Below are 27,686 nucleotides of genomic sequence, written 5' to 3' on the forward strand. Positions count from 1 at the left end.
AAATTGATTTGAATGCATTTTTATATTTTTTTATATCTAAGATTTAAAAAAATACTCACACTCAGCCTCCTTCGGCGCTTAAGATGTCACTTTGGATTGATATGTAGATAAAAATAACATGAATGTATTTTTCCACCAATTTTTTTTTATAACTTTCTTTTTCAACTCGAGTCCTCACCATACAAACCATATTCATCTTTATTTTAAGGATTTTAACCCTTTAAATTCCAGTTGTTTTAGAAAAAGTCACCCGTTTTTTTTAATGGAAAAACACAAAATATCAATTAAAAGCTAAATAATTAGTCTGAATTGGATTTTTTTGAGGGGGATTATAAGAGTGTGATAGATGTAAAAAATGTGCAATAATATTGAATTGAATGCATTTCTATTCTTTTGGCTATTTAAGATTTAAAATGTGCCCTCCATTAAGGGCCATTGTACGGCACACAGAATTCTATTAAAACCACACTTTTTGACCCTGCTGCCAAAAGATGAGAGAAACTGATTTTTTTATTATTCTTTTGGTTCCTTGTACTAATGTCTTGACATTTTCAATTTTTTGTGTTTTTTCCTAGTTGTTGCTAATTTCACACATATGCCAGTGTTTCAACTACAGGCTAAAATGTAAATTTGCACTCCCTTGCTACTTAGGCCACTGCAGGCCACATGAATAAATTATTTGAGATAACATGCCCTGTCTGGGTTCTTCATAATAGCATAGAGTAGTGTATATGTGTATTTCAACAAATATGTATTTGTGAATATGTGTGCCTGTGTGTGTATCAAATAACAGATAGTGAAATTCACATAGAAATACAGCTCAATGTAAATCCATGAAAACAGCATGTTTCGATCCCATGGTTAATTGAGGATAAGTTTGTGAATATGGTAATATTACACATTCATCCTGCTCTTATAACTTGAAATTTTATATTTTTATGATTTTTTCAGATGTTTTATGAATTAAGTCCTGCCTATAGCCTTTACAACTGATAACAATACAAAATGAATCACAGTTCCCTCGTTTCCACTAGGGGTATCTTTGCTCTTCAGGCCTATACGGATGAAATTCACGCATCAGCTGTAAAATAGTAAAAATGTAAAATTTCAAGGTATAAGAACAGGATGAATGTTTAATATTACCAAATTCATGTATTTAACCTCAATTGACCATGGGATCAACACATGCAGTTTTTATGGATTTACACTGAACTGTTTTTCTCTATGTGAATTTGAGTGTCCGTGTTTGGATACACACACAGACACGCACACACACTTATTTGTCGAAAAACACATCTATACTATACTATGCCATCACTAAGAATACAGAGAGAGCATTTTAGCTGAAACAATTTATTCATGTGGCCTGCAGTGGCTAGTAGCAGAGGAGAGCAATATTAAATCTCAGCCTGTAATTAAAACCAATGGTATATGAGAGAAAACCGATGCAATTAAAAAAAAACCACAAAAAATCTAAATTTTCAAGACATTAGTGCAAGGAAATAAAACAAAACAAAAAAAATCTGGTTTCTATCAGCTATTGGCAGAAGGGTCAAAAAATGTCGTTTGAATGGGAGTCAATGAGGCGCTTATTTGGCCAAGGAGGCTGAGTGTGAGGAAAATTAATATACAGTGCATTATAGTGTAAATTAATGAATTGAGGATAAAATTCATAAATTGGTCAGAAAACATTAGCCTTGACCAAATATGAAGCCATTTGCATGAACACAGCCTCAGCAGTTGTGAAATGAAAAACCAAAATGTACCAAAAAGGGCCTAAGATGCACTGAAGGTTAATAGATAAAAGACTATCAAATTCAAAAGAAAATAGACTTTGGAGTCAAAAGGTTGTCGATCATATTATGTAGGGCTAGCTCTATTGAAAAGAAGCAAAACCTTTCTAAAACTAAAAGTAGGCTAAATGTAGCCTTTAAAGCAGTGTCAAGTGTTGTAGTATGTCATACAGGTGTATTAACAGTTTAAAAGATTTATATATATTTTTTTATTTTATTTTCGTCAGTCCTCCAAAAATACAGGGAAACTTGGGCAACATACTTTTTTTTCTTTCTTTTAAAGTCCACCAAAAATGTGGGAGTGGCTTTTTGGTGTGCAAGCAATGCTGAGCAAGGTGGGGGGTTGCACAAGTCACATAACTCAACTTTGTGAACGACTTTGAGGATACTAAGATGTTGCAAGTTAAACTATTCCTGTACTGCAGTTGTTGTCATTTTAGAAATGCATGCAGATGATTTTTTTCTTCTTTCTTTCTTAAAAAAAAGAAGATGGGAAGGGAACATGCCAGTAGAAAATAATTCCTGTTGTCCATAGTGCCTAAAGACACTTACCATGCGGTCAACAGAGGTCAAGAATCTCTGTCCACCCACATCACCCCTCCCCCCTTAAGCCTCCAACATTTTCCCATTATTTGTTTTCTGTTCACCACCAGAGTCTTAAGTAACACTAAATGCTGAATAATTCATTATTTTCCCTTAAATATAAATATATATATATGAATATAAATGATGACTAAAAGCAGTCAGACTAAAATACTGGAATCAGCCAATAAAAACTCACGTGCAAGCTTTAAATAGTATAATGCAGTGGTTAAATGCAACTAAGAACATTAGCTACATTACCAGATACTTATATTTCAATGAAGAATAAAATTTATTATTTTTATGGTACTTTATACAGATGAATAATTTACCTAACTAGATGACGATCATAAGCAATTAAGTGTCTGTTAAATATCTTTCAATTAAACGACACAACATAATATAAAATATCTTTACATGCTACTGTATCAATAATGATAATTATCCATTAATGTACCATGGAGTCCATTGTTTCCGCATAGTGGTCATATATTATATATTTTAAGAACACTTAGCTGATAAAGCTTTTGCACTAAATCCAATTATCCATCACTACTTTAGTAGTGATGGATAATTATTATATTGTCTTATTGCTACTATTGTATGAACTGATTACCTTAATAGTTTCCCCACCACTCTTAGAAAAAACTGCCTTAAATTCTTAGTTCAAATCTAAAGCAAATTCACTCGATGGCAGCAGCTCTAGATGAAAATAAATTCTATACACTCAACATGTTATAAGTGGTGGAAGAAGCATGGGATCTTTCTGTGTTATTACTCCACAACTTCTTACTTAAGTATACTTTACTACTAATACTTTTGTACTTTCACTTGTAGCCCATTTCAAAGGATCAGCCATCTCAATAATCTGTCATATTATTTGATTATGATTATTGATGCATTGTGTTCACTGTAATATTGCAACTTGTAAATGTGCTGCTCCTTTTTCATGGAACCAGCTACAAAATGCACTAAAACTTAAGGAGCTGGTTTCTCTAAACAGGTTTAAATCCCTTATGAATGATGTTGAAGCGGGCTCTTCTGTATGCTTTGTTTGATGATGTACTGACTGTGACTCTATTTATTGTTCTCTGTTGTTTTTAAATTCTTGTCTGTAACTGTAGATCTGTGCTGCTGCCTGTCTTGGCCAGGACTCGCTTGTAAAAGAGATTTTTTATCTCAATGAGACTTCCCCTGGTTAAATAAAGGTTACATAAAAATAAAAAAAGCCTTAGGCTATGTATTATTGGAGTATGACCTTACATATTGCTGGTTAACTTGTGAATTTCCCCCTGATGATCAATAAAGTTTACAACGGAGATTAATTAGGTTAGATTAAAAATTGTTGTAATGCACTGAGTACAATTACTGAGACAACAAAATGCTGTTTAGCATCTAACCCATAGGCTACATATGGGTGTTGTCAAGAATACTTTAGGATACATGCAATATTAACATTATTAATCATATTGTGTGTGAAATGAATAGACTAAACAGTATTCATATGTGCGGCAGTTATACTAGACAAGTTATTGTTATACTATGGGCTGAATAAGACTTTAGACTTTTAAATTAGACTCTATTGTCCCCAAGGGGAAATTATTTTTCACGTCACAGTACAGTTATCGATAAATAATATATAATTTTTTTTTAAATATATTTTGTTTTAGTAATCTAATTCTGAAAAGGAACCAATCATTTAAGTTATTTTATAAATATAGTGGAGTAGAACGTACAATATTTGCCTCTGAATTATAGTGAAGTAGAAGTATAGATTTGCAGAAAATTTTAAGTAAATGCACTGAGTATTAGTCTTGGACGACAAAATGCTGTCTAGTATCTAACCTGTATGTGAAGGATTAATAAATACTGTAGAATATGGTTAGAAATACTAACCCCAATAGTAGGCCTAGCCTATTCACATGTGTAGCAGTTACTTTAGGCAAAGGTCTTACTGATATAGGATAATATATATATATATATATATATATATATATATATATATATATATATATATATATATATATATATATATATATATATATATATATATATATATATATATATATAGCAATCTTTATCTTAAAAGTATTCAGTAAGTTAGATTATCATAAATGTAGTTAAAAGTATATTTGCCTTCTGAATTGTAGCAGAGTCGAATTACAAGTTAGTGGAAATAGCCCTACAAAAATACCTTAAAATTGCACTGAAGTCAATGTACTTAGCTTCTTCCCACCACTACATTTCTAATATGATTATTATTGCACTGCAAAGCCCATAATTTCTACTTCAAAAACTGATTGTATTTTACATTTTTACTTTGAAGGCCACATCCAGACCTGACTTCCTGCAAAGTCATGTCTGCCTGCTGATAAATTGACTGGCTGCAAATCATCACCGGGAGAGACGTCACGGCTCTGAATGATCGCCCTCTGCTCCTCGTCTGTGTCTCCGTCAGGACCTGCAATCAGAGACATCTACAGGGCATCCGAGGAGCGACTGACTGACCGGCCACCAGGTTAGGACCAGTTTGTTGTCCTGTAATAAGAAGCACGAAACTGGTTACACAGATCAAACCAGTTTGTGTTTGAACAGGTCACCCTGACCCTCGAGAAAAAAAAATCAAATGAGGTGAGACCAAGTTGCGGGGGGAAGGAGTGAAATAGGATGCCATGCCGGGTCAGAGCTGGCCACAGTGCTTGTTGACACACTTCACCGTTTTGTGGGTTCATGTCACGTTAGAGGAACCGATGGGAGGAATGCCACAGTCGAAAATATCAAGCCCTCGCTGGTTACAAAGTATTTTGACAGCCTGGAATTATTAACACTATTCCTGCACAAACATGCATTATGTAATACCTGTTTATTAGCCCCCACCCTCCACTCCATCTGAACAAGTAGCCAGAGGAATTTCAAGCCCCAACATAAACCTGTTTGCTCTGTAACCTTTCTGTAAATAGTCCAGTGTGTCTATGACATGGCGAAAACAAAAGGGGGAATCCACAAAGACGTATTTACTGCCATCTAGTGTCCACACTATGTCACTGCATGCTCTGATTCTGTAGACAGGACATGGTAAAAAAGAAAGAAAGAAAAAAGTAATTGAAACTAATGACAAAATGGGCCAGGACAAAATTAGATTCGGAAACCATTTTTTATTTAGTAAATGGGTTAGCACTCAGACTGTACACAACAGATATGTTCTGAGGTTTGACCCAATAAAACCAAACCGAGCGTCCAGGGACAAGGGAGCAAGGTGGTCTGCTAACAGCAGTGGAGTACAAGGTGAATAAAGCTTGTCTCTTTGTTGTTGTTGTTGTTGTGCATATACACTTAAAATCTGTATTCAGCTTCCCCCGACATACCATCTATTATCCAAAGCTTTGAAAAAAGTTGACTCTACTGTTTCAGGTGGACCACCCTGCTTCCTGCCCAACTTGTCGAGCAATCGCTCTTCGTGAGTGATTTTCTTATTTCTTTGTACAAAAAGACAAAAACTGTAAAAAAAAAAATCAAATAAAGTCAAAGACCACATTTACAGAACACTCGAATAACGACTGGGGGGGGGGGGGGAGATAATTTAAAAACAATGTGTAGTAATGCCAGAACAAGCCCCAAAGGTAACACTCATTAAATCAATATGAGCACTATTCCCCCCCCCCCCAAACATGGGCACGTTTATCTGCCTTGTAGTTACATGTTATGACTGAATTCATGCCCAGGCTCAAAACACCTTCCTTCACTATAGCTGGAAATACATAGTGCTGTGACCAGAGACGGACAGTTGTATACACTACACGTGTTATAATGACCACATTAGTCCATTTATCATACGTTTCTTCTAGTAATACAATATATTAAATAAAAAAGGAAAAGGCTAAATCTCTCACGACAAAGCTATGCATCTTACTGATGACAAGACAATCTATTGACACACAGGCACAGTGCACAAGCTTGCAGGCAGGAAATTTAAAACAAATCTTTTGTAAATTTGAAATCGTACAAAAATGCTTTATTTGTTTTTTTGCTTTGAGAACACCACTCAAAGTACATACCTCTGATCTGCTTTGATATGAGGAAGAAACAATATATATTGCAGTTGTCCCCCAAACAAATACGTGGCGTATATTTAGCGCAAGACCATAAGACATTCGCTGTTCTTCAACCCCTTGGCTGACAAGCAGCAGCTCTGCTGGCAATTTCTTTTTGGCTCTCAGTGACAGAAAGTGATCAGTGAGTTGCCTTTTTTAATCAAGTACTTTTTACTAATTAATATTTTAATCTAAGTTACACTGTGGTAAGGCAGTGGCAGACTGAATACATTTTATCATACAATGGGCCAAATCTGATCCAATCATGCACATTGTCCATGTGTGATTGCCTCCTTCCCTCTGCAGCTGGCTGTGGGTTAGTCCCATATTGTATAACCATAAAACATATGGTTATACACCGTACATTGAACTTGGGCCTATATTTAATCAATGCCAGTGTATCTGTGAGAGATGACACATCCCTGAAACAGAGTGAAACCATAAACCTTCTTAAAAAAAATTCACAACCACTTGCAGGTCAGACATGCAGAACAAGCTATTTAATGAGACTAGCCCACAACTTTAGAGTCCAAAATAAAATAAAAATTAGTACAGTTTTACATTTGAACAGTAGAACATGAAAATAAGAAAAATAATTTCTATATATATATATATATATATAGTCAGTTTTTTTAATACACTTCTCATAATAATCCAATAAGTGTGCACGAATGTATGTCAAACTATAAGCACAATAGAAAGTAGAGTCTAATTTCATATATTTACGAAGCGATCATTATGATAGGATTGATCTTAATCGTCCTGACTGGTTGAATAAAATAACATTTAAAAAAATAAAATAAATCTTTTATGACCTAAAGATAAGCTCCTTGGGTGAAGTAAAAAATTCATGAATGAAACCAGTAATGAAAGCACAGTCAAAGTGCACTCTTAACAAATGGACAGTGTGAGTTTGTGTATGTGTGTGTGTGTGTATGTGTGCCTGTGTTGTTTTAAATATGTAGTTGAGGGCACTGGAAATCAAAAGTCTTGCAGTGTTTCTCGCTTGTTGTTGCGGCAGAAATGTTTTGGAATGGGGCTGGGGGTTTGCCCGGCCCATCATGCTTGGCTCTCGGGGATATCTGTCTGTATGACACTGTTGTGTTCGGCACCGATCTCCGTCACGGCGTTTGATAATTCTGCCTCCTCCCGTTTGCCTTTCTCATCAGAAAAACTCATCCTGCAATGGGAAAAGGAGAACGTAGAACATTTGAAATCTGGTCATCTCTGGCGAAAGAGAAAACAAAAAAAATCTCAGCAAACAAACACTTTGGTTAAAATTGTGTTCAACTATTTATACTCAATGACGTCTTAACCCAATATGTAAGAAGACACTGGGTGTTTACAGGTCTTCTTACATATTTTTCCCCACCTTGGCAACAGTCAGATAAAATACAACAGAGATAATTCATTCTGTTTCTGTGACTAGCCTTCCCGTTTCATAAACAAACAGTGTTTAGCAAATATGATCTATTAATCAGTTTAGTTATACTTCAAAGAGACTGAAGGCACACTAAATGAGCCCTGGGCTTGTGCTGTGCGATCTCCATATTCATCTTAAAGCAGTGAGGCACAGTATCTAGGTCCTGCCTTCAGTTCAGAGGAGGGAAACATCGTGAAGCCTCTGTTCCCTTTTAGTGGAGCGGCAGAGTTGATGACGGTTTATGCAACATTCACAGGCCTGATACGCAGAAATATTTTGTCATTGAAATAAAGCCCCTTTCAGACATGCAACACGTAATGCTGCTGGCTTCATATATCTGCTTAGGCGATGGTGTTTTATCACATAGATGATTATCACATCTATTCAGACTTGACAGGACTGTTGTGGTAAATGGGGTTAACAACGCTTGTGCGATATTGCCATCTGCTGCCCGAGAGGTAGCAGTGTGCCACTGCTGAGTTTCAAAGTAATGAAATCAACAGCCTGCATCAGTGATTAAATGTAAAATGCATTTTCCTTTTAAGGCCTTAATTAATGACCGTCCAAAGCAAGAGCAAAGAGCTAAACTGTTTATTTTATTTGTACATAAGAGAGAATAATTAAGTGATACGTTTCTATGTGCATTTAATTTCAATTTGTGTAATTAACTGTGCTGCTGCAGCCTTTACGTTGGTGCCGGATTATACTTGAAAATAACTAGTTTGTTGGACGTTTTGCCTTTTTAAAAGTAAAAAGTGTTTATATAAATTCTGTACAGAGGTACAGTTAAAACTGTAGTGCGTAACTTTTGCATATGAATGAATCCAAAGCTTACATTAAAGCGATTGTCAAACAAGTTAACACAAAGTTGATTAAGGCTATCAGCTCCACAAAACTCTCTGTATTTTTCAGTTTGGCAGCATAACAAACTGGTGCCCACTGGTACCCCCTGACACTGGTGCAGCAGCTGAGAAAAAACCCAAGGAGTTTAGTTGTTGATTCTACTGCTTAGAAAAGACCTGAATATCCCAGAAGGTATAAAATCCATACGCGGTCACCGAAGGCTTACCTCATGTAGATGTACCGACTGTGTTTTTGTAATAACTCAAAATTCCTCATGGGGGAGACAGAAGTTACACACTATAGCTTTAAAGGTGGCATCCATAGAGGGGAAATAAGACAGACATGTAAAATTGCCATCACATTTTTGTAACTTGGTGCATGTCTGAAAGGGCCTCAACTATTGTTGTGGTGAATGTTGCAAAAGAAGAGAACCCACAATGGAGATGTGTCACACACACACACACAAGCGTTAAAAACAGGACCCTCTTCTATCACAATCTACAACATCTCACTAATAACTAACCCAGTATCATTACCACAGTTTTACCATTACAATATTTTAATATTGTGTGGTCAATGGCAAGATGCGGTGGTGAATGAATGGGCATACACGTTACTTTGGCACAATACACACACACAAACACAAACACACAGATAAACCTCTAGAGGGAGCCGTACTCATCGTAGACAGGAGGAGGAGGAGGAGGAGCAGTCTTGGCCAGAGTCTTTGATTCCTCCAGAACTGGGCCTGAGGGGGGGAGGTCTGCTCCGTCTCCATTGCTCAGAGAGGGGGCATACATGGGGCTGTCTAAGCTAATGAGGTCTGCAAGGGGCTGGGAGGCTCTTCCAGTCCCGTTGGTCAGCTCTAGCTCTAAACCCACACCTTTAGCCTCAAAGCTGGGGGTTAGAAACTCATACGTGTCTGAAGCCGATGTGAGGAAATCATTTGAGATTGGCCCAGGAGTAGGGGAAGAAATAGAAGTAATGGGTAAGGGAGAGGCCACTTCAAATGGAGGAGCAGAGTCTTCAGCATCCATGATTTTAAGAGCACCTTGGATCACTAAAGGAGAGCTAGTCGCGGCCTCTCTGGCAGGGTGGGGTATGTTTTTATCAACTGCTTGTTCATCGGGGTTATTATTAGTTTCGAAGGCAGTAAGGCCACTGGAATCTCGGGCAGTTGTATTTGAAACGGAATCTGGTTTTGGAGGGGCAGTGCTGGCTAGAGCGGAGGCAGTTTGTGCTGGTGTCTCGTTGTCTAAGGCTGAGGGCAAGGGCTGTAGGGGAAGCTTGGAGACCGGTGGGCTCGGGGCAGTTCTCTTGACGTCTAAAGCGGGAGAAGATGTAGCCAGCGGAGATACAGGGGGGCTACCTTTAGCATTCAGAGCAGCGAGCTTGGGAGAGTGTCTACGCTTGGGTGGAATCGGTGTGCCGGATTTCTGAGATTTAGTCCATTCGGGTGTAGAGGGAGGGGTGGGTATTTTCTCCTGTTCTTCGGGGGCTTTATTATTACTTCCTATTTGCTCTACCAATGGGGCGCTACTGCTTCCTCTCTGTTCTACCAACGGGGCCATTTTAGCCAGGACGGCGGCGGTGGAGATAGGGGGAGTGGGCGGGGCCGTGGTGGACTCTGGGGTGGGGGCCGGTACGGGGGTGCAGGGCTCTGAGGGCTCGTTGGCTGGGGTGGACAGGCTACATGTGAGGGTGGTGGTCTCGCTAGAGGGGCTGTCCAGAGCAGAGGGGTCAATGGTGGCGGTGGCTGTTGTTGTGTCAGAGTTGTTGGTGGCTACGGAGGAGGAGAGCGTGTCCAGTGCCAGGGCAGCAGCAGTGAAAGCCGCCAGCCTGAGAGAGCAAGGGAAAGAGAACAGAGACACACAGACTAGAGACACCAGGGTGACTGTGACAAGAAGGACGGAGGTGCGGCCCCAGAACGAGAGTGTACATGCAGAGGGATTAGTCGGCTTTAGAAAGAATTTCACACAAGCATAAGACAAAGCAACTGAAAAACAGCAATTATTAAAGCCTAGTGAGGAAAGAAAAAAGAAGAAAAACAAAGACAAAAGGCGTCATGCTGTGAGTGAACATTTAAGGGATACATCCCATACACACACCCACATGGACTACACTGACTACGGAAAACTGATAAAGCGCCTGGTCACCTGCAGAAAACTACATAGAACCACCCATAAGGGTTAAACAGTACCAGTGACAATCTCATACTCTATAGTGTGATCCCCCCCCCCAAACTGCTATGAGAGATATGAGAGATGACTTGAAGAGGTTTGTCAAATGGCTTCGTATGAGTTGACCACACTCCAAAAGAGGACAAAAGCCTTTCTGTGTCTTTAACTGGTATTGCTTCAACCTTGAGATAAAATGAGACAGAAAATCTCCAAAGACTGGAGAGGAAACACAAAATGCAGTAACCCCCTTTGTTTTAAGGGAATAAAAACAGAAAAGCAACACAGTTCAGTGGACTCCACCCAAGAATGACCTGAACTTTTCAATGATTTCAAGGGTCAAATTTTTGTCCTGTTGAATAAGATCCTTATTCTTTGAAGTGGAGTGCAATGTACAACAGCTTGAAATAGCGGTAAAAAAGGCTGTGTGTTGGCCGTCCGTTTGAACTCACTCTGGCTCTGTGAGGGGTGTGGTTTCATTAGGTTCGGTCGGCCCTGCTGCGTTGTGATTGGCTGTGCACTCGTCCTCTGTTCTGACTTCAACGATTGGCTCTTTGGACTCATCTTTCCTGCAGGATGGAGAGAGACAAATAGTTTGGTTAAATGGCAACAGATCATCTTATTGAGCATTGTCATAATAAATAGTAAGAAAAGTTGGTTCAGGAGCAGAAGACAGTGATTATGTCTGTGAATAGATCGAGTCAGCATCGAGTCTCCTTATTCAAGTTGGCTAACTGATGAAGGACATGTGGCTGTATTTTAGTGAAACCTGTAGTATAACATGTGGCACACATCAATACACAATGCAACTTCCCACTCAAACGGATTCAAAACTGCCTTATTGTGCACATGAGAGTATTTTTCCAATGCTTCACTTAATCCCTTAGTCCACTGAAGGTGAAATCTACTCTTAAAACCTTTAGCACATTTCATTGATTTGTGCATTTCTCCTGTTTCTATGGATACAGGTTGAGCTAACCATAATGCATTGCACTTAACCCATTGATGACGGCTGCTGCGCGATGCCACATTGGCTCTCCTGCCTGATGCTGCATCGCGCAGCATTATTACTTTATCTAATTTTCATGGCATTCCCAGCATAGAATGCACTGTCATTGGTTCAAATACACATGAGGTGGGTTTTGTTGATTTTTTTAAGACCACGTGACCACCCAAAAGTTGTGTGGTTTGCCGAAAATCATGTCAATCAAAAAAATAAAAAATAAAAAAATAAAACAAAATAATAAAAAAAATACGCCAGCTATGTCGGCGACAGAACAGTTAGTGGCGTTTGGTGCGCAGAATCAAGGTCTACTATAGACTACTGACGAAAATCACACAACACATTGCATCTATTTATTAACAATATTTAATAATTTTCTAATTAATCTAATTTTGACGATTTTTAGAAATATTTGTTGGTTTGTAAGCGCTAAGGGAGCATGTTTAAATAAAACCTGTGAACCTTAACTTTTAAATGTATTTTATTTCATGTTTCTATGTGCTACACAGGCTTAGATATTAAGGTTTTGGTAGACTTGACAATTCGTACTATTTTTTCAGAAAACCCTCAGGCATTAAGGACATGCATCCTAGATTGCCATAGTCATCAATGGGTTAAGATAAATGCTGGTTTTGCTCAAGAGGCTCAACTCTTCTCAACTTCTCAGCCTAAACATAAAACCTTCAGCTACAATTTGTACTCATCGTAATTTTCCGTCCCTAAAAGGTCTTCTGGGGAATGTAGGAAATCACTCATTTAAGTAGAAGTAAAGCAGATGAGGTGGACTTAAAAATAAGGCAAAATATAAACAACTGAATACATTGGAACAACTTTCTATAAAGAAAAATAGATGGAACTGGAGATATAAATAAATGTGCATTCATTTGGTTGGTTTTCTTTTTGATTAGTTTTTTGGCCACTTAGGGGCCAGTGCAACAAGCTGTGATCACAACACTAACATTTTCAAATGAATAAATAAAATGGTTATAGACCCTATGTTAAGTGCCATACAGACCATACAGGCACTTAACAACATAAGCATTGATTTTTTGAGTTGTGTTTCTGACAACATGATAAATGTAAGTCTTCACCTGTTTTAATATGTGATGAGTACCTTTTCTTTTGTATAGGAATAGGAATGGATTCAGGACATACAGATCGTCTAGCTAGCTAGTTGCTAACTTTGTGCCTGCGGTGCGACTCACTGATACTCACATGAAAGCCGCCTTGCCCTCCTCCAAGTTGTTCCCTTTGGTCCCTGTGTCAGATTTACCGCAGAGGCACATGATGAGGCCACATTTGTTGACAAAGTAGCAGGTGACGTCCACAGCCAGGAGCAGCAAAATAAACGCCACCACAAGGATCCCTGCCCAGATCATGATGCCCATGGAGAGTGCTGCCTCTTCACCCAAATCTGCCAGACAAGACAACAGAGCGAGACTGCTGAACAACTGTTGCGTGACACAGTTTTATTACAGAAACAGCTATGAACAACTGATTTCCGAGCTATGCTATGCTACTGTAACCACAAATAGTTCCATAAAACAGAAACAACTCACCTGCTACGAGCATTGATACGTTTGAGATGGCTCAGCACGACTCTAGATGCAGTGTGGTGTGTGTGTAGACTGCTGTGTGACTTGTGTTCAATTATTTATACAACTTTGCCGTTGAGGAATTTTTATGGAAACAGCTGTTCTTTAAAAGACATACAGAAAAACTCATATATTCAAACCATTTATTTGGTATTAGAAAGAAGAGCAAACCAAAGCTTACACTGTGTTGCTAGTTACCCACAAGTTTTATAGACAAAATGAACATGACGCTTTTTTCCAAATATCACAAAAGACTATGATGCATCTTAATAGTTTTGTGTAAAAGTCCATTTTACTTATAGCTGAAGACTGCATATCTCTGTTTCTAGATACATTTGACTATTTATATAACAGTAATTAACATGTAATGGAGATCTGATAGAGAATAAAATGGAGCTGATAAAGCACCCTCCAATATAAATGTATAAAAACTAGGGCTGTCAAGCGATTAAAGAAATTAATCAAATTAATTACAGGCTCTGTGATTAATTAATCTAAATTAATCGCATACTTATATGACACTTTTTTGCCTGTTTATAAACAGCTGTAGACTATCCTACAGTTTGTTTCTCTCTCTCTCTCTCTCGTAGCTCTGTCTCCTCTCCTTAGCCAGGTTTCTAGGCTACATGGAATAAAATTAGGAACTCGGGGCGAATTTTCTAGTTAAAACCACAAAAAAACCAGCAGGCTAAATGAAGACTGTCCATCTCCTAAAAAGACAGCGCTGCACTGCCACAACTGCGCATAGCGCTGACTCATTCGCCATAGTACTACTCAAAGCCAAAAATATTGAGACACACACACACACACACACACACACACACACACACACACACACACGCACACACGCAGCTAGCAAACGAAAGTGAGACACGGAGGAAGATTGAGAGATAGCCTACTTGAGTTTTGAACCTACATTGTTGGCGCCCACTAAATGAATAATTCAAAGACACTGCGGAGAATGTAATAAGCTGTCTTCTTACCTTCATGCTTATTTGCCCGAAACATCCCATAACACATCCATAGAGACCTCGGCCCCTTTCCCCTGCTTCTTTCTTTACTGTTTAATCCCGTGCGGGCCGCGTCCGCAAACTGCGCTCTCGTCTCACCCCTTTTGCACCGGGTCAAAGGGCAATATAAAAGTGCGATTAATCTGCGTTAATTTTTTTAATCGCATTAATTTTTCTGTGATTAATTAATCGAAATTAACGCGTTAATTTGACAGCCCTAATAAAAACAGGTATTCTTGAATGATGTTTGATTCACATTACTACATGCATGAGACATATCTGGACATTTGTCTTCGTATAATCATCACAAAAAAAATAAGTTTCCCTTCTGATAATTCTGTATACAGCTTTTCAAAATGTGCCAATATTATTATTATCACAAACATTTATTACAAACATTTTCCAGTTAGACTTTTTTTTTACGATGTAAACGTTAATGTTACAAACCTTTTATGGTAGATATGCATACTTTTGTGTGTGATTAAAGAATATAATACAGAGTTTCATGTAAACGGACAGGCCCAACACTTTTTATTCTGTTCTAAGTGCTATTTTTTTTTTAAATAACCTCGTTTCAATTCCACTATTGTTCATTACTGTAAACTGGCAGCCCTCTCTTTTGTCTAGTACTGATTACTAGCTGTGTGCTAAATGCTGTTGCAGGGTGTATCTGTGGGAGGACGAGGGATTTCCACTGCCTTTTGGTTCAACATGTCTGTCTGGTCTGTTCTGTTCTGGAGCTACACAGCACCCTTTTTCTCCACCTATAACAACAGACGCGTCTGTCACGGACAAAAGTCTGTTTTATAAGGAGTGAAAGCGTCCAGAGATTACAGCCAGGCCAGAGAAAGGCAAGCTCTCCTCTAACTGTAACTGTGTGAATGATTCCCCCAAGGAAAACTATGAGAGCACGAGTAGAGTGATGAGGGACGAGATGAGTGATACCAAAGTGTATGTCACAGATGATGAACTGCCCTGATTGGCTGATGGGTTGGAGACAGCACAAACCCCACCAGACCACACCAAAATGCACACAGCACAGGTCAGGACGAAAATGTTCAACGTGATCCACCACACGAAAATGTCCAGGACCAGGCAAGAGAGCAGGAACATCGAGAGACAGGACAGAGAGAGATAGAGAGAGAGAAGGGGGGGAAATGAAGGGAAACAAAGAGGGAAAAAAGAGAAGGGCGGGGAAAACAGAGGAAGAGAGAAAGTGAAAATGTGTCAGGTCTGAAAACCAAAAGTGAAAAAAAAAGAAAGTAGGGGTGCACCGATTGCAATTTCCTACGCCCATCCCGATTGCAGATTTTGTAAAGAGTTTAACATGCCGATATCGATTAGAACTTTAATTCACAGCATATGCTATATCTAGCAAACATTCTGGAAAATGTTCTTTCTTTGACTGAAAACCAAACTATATAACATATATCAAACAAATGACTATTTAGTATTTAGTAGGCTATAAGTAATTGTACAACTTTGGCAAAATTTAACTAGTAATGAATTTTTTCGGGAGTCATTCTACCACTGGAAGTCAAGCCAACTCGCATTTTGTCAGCTAAATGCTTTTAATGTGAAGCTGAAGCTGTAGAGAATATTCAGTTTGCATCGGCAGTAACTTAACGGCTGGCTACAGTTTTTTTCATGTAGAAAGCCCTGTGCAGAGGAGTCCGGGCCAAGCAACGATCACAGCATAATAGGCAAATTGATTGGGGTGGCCGGTTGATCGGTGCACCTCTAAAAGAAAGAAACTGATTTCTTGTATTGAGGGAAGAAAAAAAAATATAGCAACACTCATCAAAGCAAAAAGCACAGCACAGAGAGGGAGACTATGTGGGGTTGGCTGGATGGTGGCTCGGAATGGAGTGAGTGAGAAATGTTTTTAGATTGGAAAAATGAAGTGAGAGGAAGACACTAATGGTCTGTTGGGATGTTTCAGCAAAGCACTCGGCAGTGTTAGGACCTAAAGGGAAATCAAGCAAGCGGTGTGGTTTTTGTACTTCTGGTCAAAAACCCTAAGCTGCAGTTAAGACCTGAAGCTACAAGTCAGCGGTTATCACGGGTCAATTTTAAAGCCTGTTTCCGCACAGGGGGCAAACTATCTACTCTAGCTACTATTTCAGAGTAAACAAAGCTAACTACTGTCATTCAGAGAGGAAATTCATTTCATCCTATGTGGAAAAGAGCCTGTCCCAGTTAACCTAGCGAGCACAAACTCAAGCTCATTTAGCAAAAGGCTGTCAAAAAGTTAAAGGTGCTCAGAGGAACTTTCAGTTTGTGTTAATTCTTGCACAAAAGCAGTAGTGTTTCTACTAGGCAAGCTGTTGTTCCTGGGTGAGACGTACCCATGACAAAGGCATTAGGAGCAATTATATCAAAATAGCATTCTTTGCACTGATGGTCTTGTTTGCTGTTGCATGATCATCAGAGATTTTTTTTTTTAAAGTTCCTCGTAGAACCAAAGAGAAAATTCAACTGAAATCATTTCAGGCTTGCTGCCGTCCATATAAATCAGCTTTTTTTCTGTATAATTGTTTTTTCTGTATAATTGTTTTAGTTGTCAGTAACCTTTTCAGAACTGGAAAGTTTAACAATAGAACGTTTGGAGCTTTGAGTTTGGCCCCCTGGTTTTCTGGCTGTTTAGTTTGTGGCTTAGCGGGAGGATCTACCTGAGGAGGGTGAGTTGCCTACCTGTGATGGACTCTGGCTCTGCTGATGTCTTGAAGGACATGGTGGCTGGGCTGGACTTTCCCTTCTGGTTCTCTGCCACCACGTAGACATTGTACTCTGTGTTCCACTCCAACCCGCCCAGCACCACGTACTCACTGACGCTGGGCAGACGGATCTCTGGTTTCCACTCAGATGCCTGGATCTAGAGAGAGAGAGAGAGAGAGATTTACAGCACAGGCATTTACGGCTGAAATAAACGATTATCTACTGATATACAGTACTATACATTAATGATTAATAGGTCTTTACTTGAATACTTGACCTTTTATTGGCTCTATAAACATAGGAACATATGTTCACACATTATTTCTATTTATTTACCGATAATATTTTATTTTTTGTCCAACTAACCATCTACTAAGGAAATGCAGACAATTCCTGAATTGGAAAAGTTTCCCGCTTTCTGTTTTAAAACTGGCTTCATTTAATAACCGGTTATCAATCGTCTGCCCGTGAATTACACAACATTGTTTACATTTTCATTTACGTTTTTGAAAGTGACAAGCTTCATTAGAATGGTCATTCGGGCTGCAACTAACTTGATTGCTTGGTATACACATCGAAAGAGAAACAGGAAAAAATGACAGAACAATTTCCCAGAAAACCCCAAAGTATCACTATAGACTTCAACTATAATCTTTATACTCACTGGTTTGTAACGTATGAGGTAATGTAAAATGGGCGAGCCGCCGTCATCCTGCTTCATCCAATTGACTTTGACAGAGTTGCCTTTGGGCTCAAGTGCCCCGTCCAGTTTAGGAGGAATGGGATTTCCTACAGGCACACAAGAGCAATATGAAGGTTATTTAAAGGATCATTTAAAGGATGCTGAGAAGAAAAAGGGATATTTTATTGGGATAAGATTTCTGTCAGTCCACCAGTACCTTTTTAAAAGTTGTAGAGGAAAGAAAGAAAATAATAAATAGAAAGTGAAGTCATGAGTTTGAACCTTGCCTCTTTGTTGTTGCCCTTTTGAAGTCTCATGACCTTCCTTAATCGCTCGCCTCAAGACGGTATTTCTCAAGTCAGACTAATTACCAAATGACAAACAGCCACATGCTTATCTGATTCATTCTCAGTTGCTGAATGACATTCAACTGGAAAAAAAATGTTGACTGACATTCACAGTGTCATACAAAGCTTCGGGTGGGGGGAAGGTCATTTCTCGTTTGTGTAGGATTTGCATTTGGCAGCATTATAAATAGTGTTGCCTGTAAAGATCACCATTAAGTGGAATGTTTGCGCAGTACAACCTACTTGTAATACACCGATTTCCATCAATCAATGTTAAAAAATTAAACACATAACACACAACAATAAAGTGCAATTGGCACATTTAAAATGTGGCTACTGAGAGCAGAACCTTGGTGTCTCCTGAGTTTTTTTTATGTCAAATTAGGACAAAAAAAAAAATCAAAGTTCTGGTATTTGCCACAAATCAGAGTTTTAAAATTCCACATCAGCACTTGCCGTAAACAAGTGTTCAGTTGTGTTATTTTTTTAAATTTAAGAAACATTGCCAAAATAAGCCACTTCTCTCCAACAGCCTGAGTCAAACATCCATTGATTTGTCTCCTCGCGTCTTGACTATTATAAAGCACTGCAATTTTGTATTAGCCAAGAAGCTGTAGCACGTCTACAATTAATTATTCTGCACAGCTAGCTACAGTAGTATTCAGGTGCTGGCTTCGGTACACTGTCATCCTGTCAAATTTAGGATTTAAATCCTTCCAATTACTTTTAAAAGGGTTCACATTGTGTCAACACAGTATATGGCTAAGTTGGCTGGAGCAGCACTCAGGTCATTAAAACAAGAGCTTCTGTTTGTTTCCCTCCCAAAGTACAATGGTGACCATGCATGTTTTAAGTCTCATTTCAAGACCTACTTTATTTATTTCCCAGATTGAATCTCATTCTCTAAATCGTTTGCTGCTGAACAAATAAAGTATTACTAACTTACTGACAGACAACAAGAAAGAGGTGTATACTTGTTAGTGGTTATACTCTTGACTCATAATATTCAAACCGCAGCGAGTTAATTGATTTAGCCTTTAATGCATGTCATTTAGACCGAGGTTGAACATGATAAACGGTATGGAGGATGCGATGCACATGGTAGCTATTGCTCTCAGCATGAATACTAAAAAACTCTTGATTGAGAACCAGAGCAAACTGCTGCCAGGAGCAGTTTTCTTTGCTAGTAGGAGGGGTGGTACATTGATTATGGTTCTCCTGTGATTAGAGGAAACTGTGTTTATTACACACTTGATTTATAGTCACACATCCTATGAGGAGAGGTAACATCCCTTTAGGTGGTGGGCTATCAATACTATCCCAGTGACGCTGATATTAAACACTCTTGACTGTTATGTATTACCATGACAACAGCTCTGGCTCTCTCTCATTTATCCTGCTGAGGCAAATGTCTACATGACTGATTAATACGATTTAGGTAGACATGTGTTACATGATTGCATAAAAGCAATTAATGTGTTGTTTAACTTGGGGATTCTCCGATTAAAGTGAGGGATCTTCTTTCAAAAATAACTGCAAATCCGAGTTACCTTCTGCAGAGATGAAGGGGGGAGGGGGGTCATCAGAACCATGCAGGACAAATAACAGATGTGAGTGATTTGAAAGAGGGGGAAAAGGACATGAGAAAAAGATAGCAAAAACAAAGATAGAGAACAACAATATTGACCTGGAATCACAACAGAGCTGTTCATACTAAGAAAAACAACAGCAGAATAACAATTCCTCTGTGTGGGTCCTAATTGTAAAAAGTGAAGTAGACATCTGATCCAACAGCCTTCTCCTCTTGACATTAGAGGCTTTATAATTAGCGAAGCAACTAATTAATCAATGCAAATGAGCCTAATCCAAAGGTAAACATTCTTGAATAACAGCAAATAGCTGGAGCCAGAGGGGAAGTATATGAATTATGCAGCATTTGAAATACAGAGATTTGGTTTCAATTCATAGTACTGTCATTAAGCCAATCATCAAAAAAATTAAAATAACATAATAACGTTCAAATGTGATAACTTTGCTGTCAACTAAATGAATGTGGGTGAAATAACATCTACTGCTAACAAGAACAGAGAAGTCTGAATTGATGATCAGGCCATACGAGGTCACAGTTTCTAGAATAGATGCGTTAAAGTAATTAAAGATGTATCTAATCAATCACTAGGGATGATGGGGTTATCCTGCAGGGAAAGGAACAGCTACTGCAGTAACGACTAAACGTCTATTATCCTCACTACGGAACAAACCTGTGTCTTCAGGGGAAAAATGAAAATAGCCGTCTAGGGATGTAAAAGAGAAAATATCAGGCAATCAGAATCAGTTGTCTGCGGAAATGACTGTCTGAATCTATGTAATAACACTTCACTGAAGCGTTCAAACTACACCAGGAAAGCAAAAGGAAGAAAAACACTTGATTTAATGATCGATTCCCACTTATGTGTCGGAGGCAGCATACATGGGAAATGAAAGACTGCGGTTATACACTGCTTCATACCATGAAGTAAAAAGGTTTGTTAAAGCGTTTTTTTACTTAAATATTACAGCTAATTTAATGATTAAACTGACGTTGCTCTAATTAGTTTTTCATTATGAACTGAACAGACATCAAACAATGTTTGTTGAGACGAGAAAACAAATAAGCTGAATTCGAAATTTTAGACAATGTCAATAAATAAGCAGTTTTTAATTAAAAAAGTGCTGTGTTACGGATCCCTCTAACCAGTTCAGACCGTAGACGTGAGTAACAACAGAGAGACGGGGATGTTAAAGTAAAGCTGACACGCGCAAGATAAGGCTCTTGATGCATAATAATTAAAAATATATTCATGATAAAAATGGAGTGAATTAATAAGAAGAAAAGCAATTTTTATCCATCTATTTTCAAATGTAATACTGACGAATAGTATTACAAAAGAAACGGGAGATGAAAATTAAACTGAGAGCTGTGCAATGAGAGATGATTCACTTACTGTAGACTGATGGATACAACAGACAGATGAGGAAATGGATAAAGAAAAAAAAGAGAAAGATGATTAAAATGATAAAATTAAGATATGAGGAGATGATAAGCAAGACAACATGATAAGCATGCAGATCACATTGAACTACTTCCAAAAATCTAGATGGGATCAAATAACAAGGCACATCCAGCGGGAAGCAAGAAGCGGAGGAGCAGTTTCTTTTCCCACCAACAGAGGGGGCTACAGGCTCAATAATGGGTTCAGGATTCACGACAAGGCTGGTATTTAAATGACAACCAATGAATGACTGTTTCATATTCTGATTCATGGTGTTCACACAACGAGCCCTATGGAATACTGTACAACTGTATATTTGAAATGATGCAACTGGATCAAAGTGTGACCAATGTGATGACACCAAAATGTAATGTAATCTGTGGAATAACAACGAGATGAACCAGTTAAACCAGATGGGATATCTTTAAAATGTAAGCTCACTCCTTTGAAAAACAACATAAACAAAACAGGTAGGTCAGTGAGTTAGTTCCTGCCATCAATGTTTACGTCACAGACAAAGAAACTTGGAGGGAGGAGGACACATGCAGATTAAAAAGACTATCAGAAACTTTTGTAACTCTGTCCAACAAGTGTGTTTTGCCTTCCAGCAGCTGAGAGACACTCCACTGACTTTTCATTGATAAGTAATTGGACTGAGAGAAGCAATTTTTACAGCAAGGCATAGAGGTGAGGTGATATGTTTGTGGCGAGACGCAGGTCAAAAAAGGTCTGATTAAGCTGTGTGCATTGTGCGCTGTCAATGTGAAACTTGTGCCACTTACTGACTGGCGCCGTCTTGAAGAACTCGGCGGGGCTGCTTTCACCTTCTCCCTTGCCATTGATGGCTGACATCTTCACTTCGTAGCTGGTATCGGGCTTCAGGCCTGTGATAGTCACCTCCCTGAACCGGTCTGTTACAATATATCAGAAGCAGCGCAATTCCCCGTTGATATCGTTTTTGATTAGCAGTAAAACAAACAAAGCCCAGAGTTCAAACAATACATGGGTAATTAGGTCCATCACACATCAAACATGAGAACATTAAGTTCAATTCTCATTTCATTCCAACTATGTTGAAACAACAGATAACGGCTGGTCTGAAAAAGGTCTTAACCCAGATATAGACATAATCAAAAAAGCCATTATCTGGCATTGTCAACCTAAATGTATGAATTATTGTTTACACATCATTAATCCTTCCTACTTGATCTTGATAATAGACTGCATATAATTTCATTAAGCAGCATGTTTGTAGACTCATAGAAATGTGTGCATACCATCTTGGAGCTCAAAGACTTTCTGCAGCCAGCCCCTGTCCTGAATCCTCCACTCTGCTTTGTATTGCAGGACAGCAACACCTCCGGTGGATTCAGGCTCTGCAAACTGGATCTGTGCACTGCTGGAAAAGGGTTTCACCTCACTGATGGATGGAGCGGAGGGCACCTCTGGTACAGGGGGAGACATGCTGTGCCATTACTACCAAAAAAACTGTAAGCCACTGCAGCACTCAAACACTGTCAAACTCCATTGTTCCGTTACACAAACAGACTGAGCTCACAGCTTCTTTTCAAATCCAAAATGCATCTAAAAAACTTGCTTCAGCCTTGTGAGAAATCTATTATTTGTGACATCAAAGCAGTGTCCCAGGCACTGAAACGCAGCGATACTCTTGAAATCACTTCAGAAAAGTAACAAGGTGAGAATAGCAATAAGCATTTTTCTTGTATGTTAAATTAAAATGTTCCTGTGACCAAGTACAAGCTGATTCAAGGTCAAACATAACCAAAGATCGTGAGCTGGTGCTTTTGATTTTGAAAAACCTTTGAACTCGTCAAAGGAAGATTCCAGATGCACACAAACGCAGCAGCGCATTTAGCTCAACCTAATACGATGAAAATACTCTAACATTAAACAGCTGATGAAAGACCAAGTTGAAGACTTTTGTGATTCCAATGCCTCGCCTACAATTCAATTGGTGGAGACATTCTGTCTTGCTCTGTAGTTTTACACATCTATTTCCTCATTTACATTCCCATTGGTCAAGTTAAATGATCAAATGACGATATCAAAACTATTTCAAACATAAATTAGCCACATCCGAGTACTTGTGGCTGTTCTGATTTGAGCAGTTGATTGATTCATTTTGAAAGACACACTGTGATTACTGTGGTTGCCCATGTTCTGCTCTGAGGGAAGAATGTGGTGATTTAAATTAATTGACTTCAAAATTGTGGCTTTTGAGTGACGCGCCTGCTCCGTGTTCCATTTGTCTAAAGTGCTGCTGAGCTCAAGTCTGTGGTTAGTTGATAATAATATGTAGTTTTAATAAATTCTTTAAATAAAACTTTTTAATTCATAACAGACACATACTAACATACGATGAGCACAATAATGTTTTACATTTCTTTCGACACTGCACTAAGTGAAATACTGAGAAACGCAGCTTTTTCTAAAGATCCTGAGGGAAGGAACGTAAAGTTACTGTATCTGTTCTTTGCTACGTTGCCTTTTCATCTAAACAGACACTGCTTTTTGTACTCTCACATTTAGATTGATGTTTTCGTCTAATGTGTGTCAAGTGTATGAGTGAAAAATCTGTGCCTGGAGCCTTGCTTACTCCGTGCAATTTAATTTGTGTGCTACAATGAAATGTACCTGAAGTACTGAATATGTATTTGTTACCCACTACAAATTAGTTTCAAAAAGGTACAACTAAACAACAAAGCAACATGAATCACAACTGACCGGCCTGGATGAGAATGAACTCCTTGGACTCTGTACCCATCTCATTTGATGCAGTGCAGTTATAGCTCCCAAAGTCATTTTCAGACTCAGGGGTTATCTGGAGGAGGGGGAAAAAGAAGAAGCAAATATATGAAGGGCAGTGTATCAAAACAGATTAACAAACTTGTGTGTCAAACACTCTGAAGGTGACCTCTTTGTTTGGCCATTAGAGTAGCCTATTTTTATTTGTTGCTGTAAGCTTTCCTGTTGCTGAATTATTCACCAGATCCCCCCCCCCCCCACAATGGAGTTGAAAGAAAACCCCTCTACTTCAAGTCTATGCTCATGAAATCTTGATGGCATAAGGGATGTGTGTTTGAAGGTGTGTGTAGGCACCCAGAAGGATTATGTGCATATGATTACATTTATTCCAGGAACTGTACATCGTGTGTGTGTGTGTGTGTGTGTGTGTGTGTGTGTGTGTGTGTGTGTGTGTGTGTGTGTGTGTGTGTGTGTGTGTGTGTGTGTGTGTGTGTGTGTGTGTGTGTGTGTGTGTGTGTGTGTGTGTGTGTGTGTGTGTGTGTGTGTGTGTGTGTGTGTGTGTGTGTGTGTGTGTGTGTGTGTGGTTTGTACCTGAAGGTAGCTGGATGATGGAGTTCTGAAGATCTTAATGTTGCTGGTGTTTGAGTTGGGCAGCTGCACTCCGTCTCTCAGCCACACAATAGACACATCACTAGGATGAGCTCTGACATCACAGCTGATATTAGCAGCATTTCCCTCCCAGGTATAAACTGCCACTGCACCGTGGATCTTAGGGGCATCTAGTGAAATGAAAAGCACTTAAAACAGGACTTTCAGCCAGAGCATTTGACATGTTTTACTTTTAACAGTGCCTTTAAAAATAGTGCTGTGCAAATAAAACTTAATTTGAGAGCTTTATGTGATCAGGCATTGTTGTTTAGCGGGTCGATGACAAGCAATCCTGTTGTAAACATGACGCCAAAGAGAGGGAAATACTTACAGCGGACCTCCAGATATGCCGGCTTATCATCTTCTCCAATAGCACTGCGTGCTGAGCAGAGGTACTGACCAGCGTCTGTATACTTGACATACTTCAGAGTGAGGGAGGACACACGAGCATCACTCCTCACCACTACATTCCCATCCAGACTCTAAACAGGAGGAGGGGAAAAACATGCTTGGTTTAGGAGCAAACAAACCATTCACATTAGTTATTTTCCATAGCAACACAGCACATTTACATCTTAAGAGCATATTTTTGTAAAATGATGTGGATGGGACCTGAAGAAAAAAACAAGCTAAAGAAAGCCTGAGCCTTTTAATGAGCAAAACAGAAATGACTTTAAAGAAACAGGCTCACTCTGTTCTGTGAAGATATGGAAACATAAAGACGCAGTTGACAGTACAGGGGAGCTTATCAATAATTGATGACAGACGGCAGTAGAATAAATCTAGAGCTTTTCTTGCGTAGGGCTTACCAACTCGTGAAAGGCTGATGCATGGTGCTTGGCAGCAGAGAAATGCCTTACACTTTCATATTGAAGACACTTTGGGCTTATAGTGTCATTTACAGAATCACACTTTTTTTTAGCAGAGTAACATGTGCAGTCAATCACTTGTGGCGATTTAAGGTCTGGTAGGTTGTAATGCTCTCAACCAGCATTCAGTTTCAGAGATGAAGAGCACAAGCCAAGACTCACAGCATTAGACACCAGGTAAATGACAACAGACCGCTGGCTAATGAGATAGAGATACCTGCTTTCATCAACTTGATATGCAGCGTTACAACATCCGACCATTAGTAGCTTCCTGACCTTCGGGTCAACAGCTATGTCTTCTGGTTGTTGTTGTTGTCAAGTGACACTAAACTGTGGGTGTGCAGTCTCAAACAGACCAAATGTCTCCTTTAAAAAAATACACATTAGCCCCCACGATTATTATTATTTAAAATGTGTATTATGGAGATTAGAAACCATAATATTCCATCACTATGGCTTTGGGCAAACCTCCTCATAACAGTTTATAGAATGTGCGTATAGGTCAAAGCAAGTGCTAAATACATGATTTCCCATTGAGCACAATAGATTTCAAAGTCAGTATTCAAATTCAAATTGTAAAGGTTTTATGGAGCTTGAAAGTGTTGTTATACCGACGTACTCCTTTATACAGTAAACTGTGGCGTTTTTGTGACTTGTTCCTTTTACAAGGTGCTGCAGACCTGAATATCTAAGACCCTCTATTGGTGGCTTCCATGGCTTTGATCCAAGTTGAAGGCAAAACAATGGCACGGATGCTTTTACACATATTGAAATAGGGCCCAGTCTGGGCAGCCATGTAAGAGAAACCCTCGTTAGCTTGTACTCAAATTCAATAGACAAAGCATGTCTGGGGCATTCATTATGCAAAGCGTGTAGCAGGACCAGGGAGACACTTACATAATACACTACCCTTTTATTCTGACCCTTGTGCAGAAAGCATTCTCTCTCGACCCCTGTGGTACTGCCTCTGACTCCTGCATCTGTGCAATATGCCACACTATGTAAAACCATGTTAGGCAGTACGCTTTAATATCAAGTCCTTTTTCATTATGAGCTCCAACAAGCCAGAACAGCATATGGGCTGTTTATAAGATGCCACTTGTTCCCTATATGACGCCCACAATGAATATTAGCTACCAGAGGAAAGTCATGTGTTCATTGCAATACTGTGATTCATTAATGTTGTATATTAATGTTTTTTGTTGTGTGAATGCATAATGCACCAGAGTGGTTGTCCATTGGAAACATCCTCGATAATTATTTCTTAATGTTACTGCCTTTTAGGAAGCAGACAACAAAGCACTTTACAGGTCTATGTGAAAACCAGAAAATAAAGACATCAGCTCCTCTAATAAATCAAACTCGAGCTGACAGCGGGAGCTTTCCGACTGCATCTTCAGCCTTACAGGCAGAAGAGAGACAATGCTAGAACATCAGCGTATAAAATTGAACATGCACCGATGACATGTTAAACTCATGTCTCACCAAATCCTAACTGGTTAGCATACAAATGTGCCTTCCCTTGAATGTAGCTTCACTTCTGCACCTTGTCAAATGAACAATCAGCGGCCTATGCATTTGCAAAAAAACATGCTCATACTGCCCCATGCTCATACTGCCCCATGCTCATACTCTTCCCCTGTGCAGTTTAAAATGGGATATCTCGCAGAGACACAAGATGATCAATTCAGAGTGCAGCTCGACTTTTAAACCATGTCATTATGTGTGAAAGTGAAAACTATTATTGTAGGATCCATTAATAGAAACCAATGCACTCACAAACTGAAACCCCAAAGGTGCTACAAATATGCTGCTGAGATGCAATTTCTGAGACAACATTTGCCTAAAATAATATTAATTAAATAAAGTAGCATGGCGTACCTCTGTTTCTATGCAATTTGTGTTCTTGTTTTAGAGAAAATTGGCTTTGGTTTATTTTAACCTGTGTTGAAAAACTGAGAGGTTTGAGTAACTCGGATACATTTTATACTTGGGCTTTTGGGGGGTAATTTTTGTACAGCTCATGACTAATCCAAATGTTCAAAATACTGCATTTTGTACCATTTACTTACCACTCCCAACAGTTAATGCTGATGCACAAAAATGC

General features: G+C 38.9%; 1 protein-coding gene across 1 annotated transcript in view; it reads right to left on the reverse strand.

Moving 5' to 3' along the window:
- Positions 1 to 7,225: 7,225 nt before the first annotated feature.
- Positions 7,226 to 27,686, reverse strand: part of ncam1b (neural cell adhesion molecule 1b) — a 72,658-nt gene continuing 52,197 nt past the window's right edge. The window contains exons 10-19 of the mRNA XM_080053295.1: positions 25,042 to 25,192; positions 24,654 to 24,841; positions 24,042 to 24,138; positions 22,574 to 22,741; positions 22,079 to 22,207; positions 17,900 to 18,024; positions 17,212 to 17,392; positions 13,128 to 13,326; positions 11,362 to 11,478; positions 7,226 to 7,646 (exon numbers count right to left, since the gene is read on the reverse strand). Coding sequence (XP_079909421.1) covers positions 7,526 to 7,646; positions 11,362 to 11,478; positions 13,128 to 13,326; positions 17,212 to 17,392; positions 17,900 to 18,024; positions 22,079 to 22,207; positions 22,574 to 22,741; positions 24,042 to 24,138; positions 24,654 to 24,841; positions 25,042 to 25,192 — 1,476 coding nt within the window. The 3' untranslated portion in view covers positions 7,226 to 7,525. The remainder of the gene's footprint in view (positions 7,647 to 11,361; positions 11,479 to 13,127; positions 13,327 to 17,211; positions 17,393 to 17,899; positions 18,025 to 22,078; positions 22,208 to 22,573; positions 22,742 to 24,041; positions 24,139 to 24,653; positions 24,842 to 25,041; positions 25,193 to 27,686) is intronic.

Source organism: Ammodytes marinus (assembly GCF_949987685.1).
Source record: "Ammodytes marinus genome assembly, chromosome: 3".
Classification (NCBI taxonomy): domain Eukaryota; kingdom Metazoa; phylum Chordata; class Actinopteri; order Uranoscopiformes; family Ammodytidae; genus Ammodytes; species Ammodytes marinus.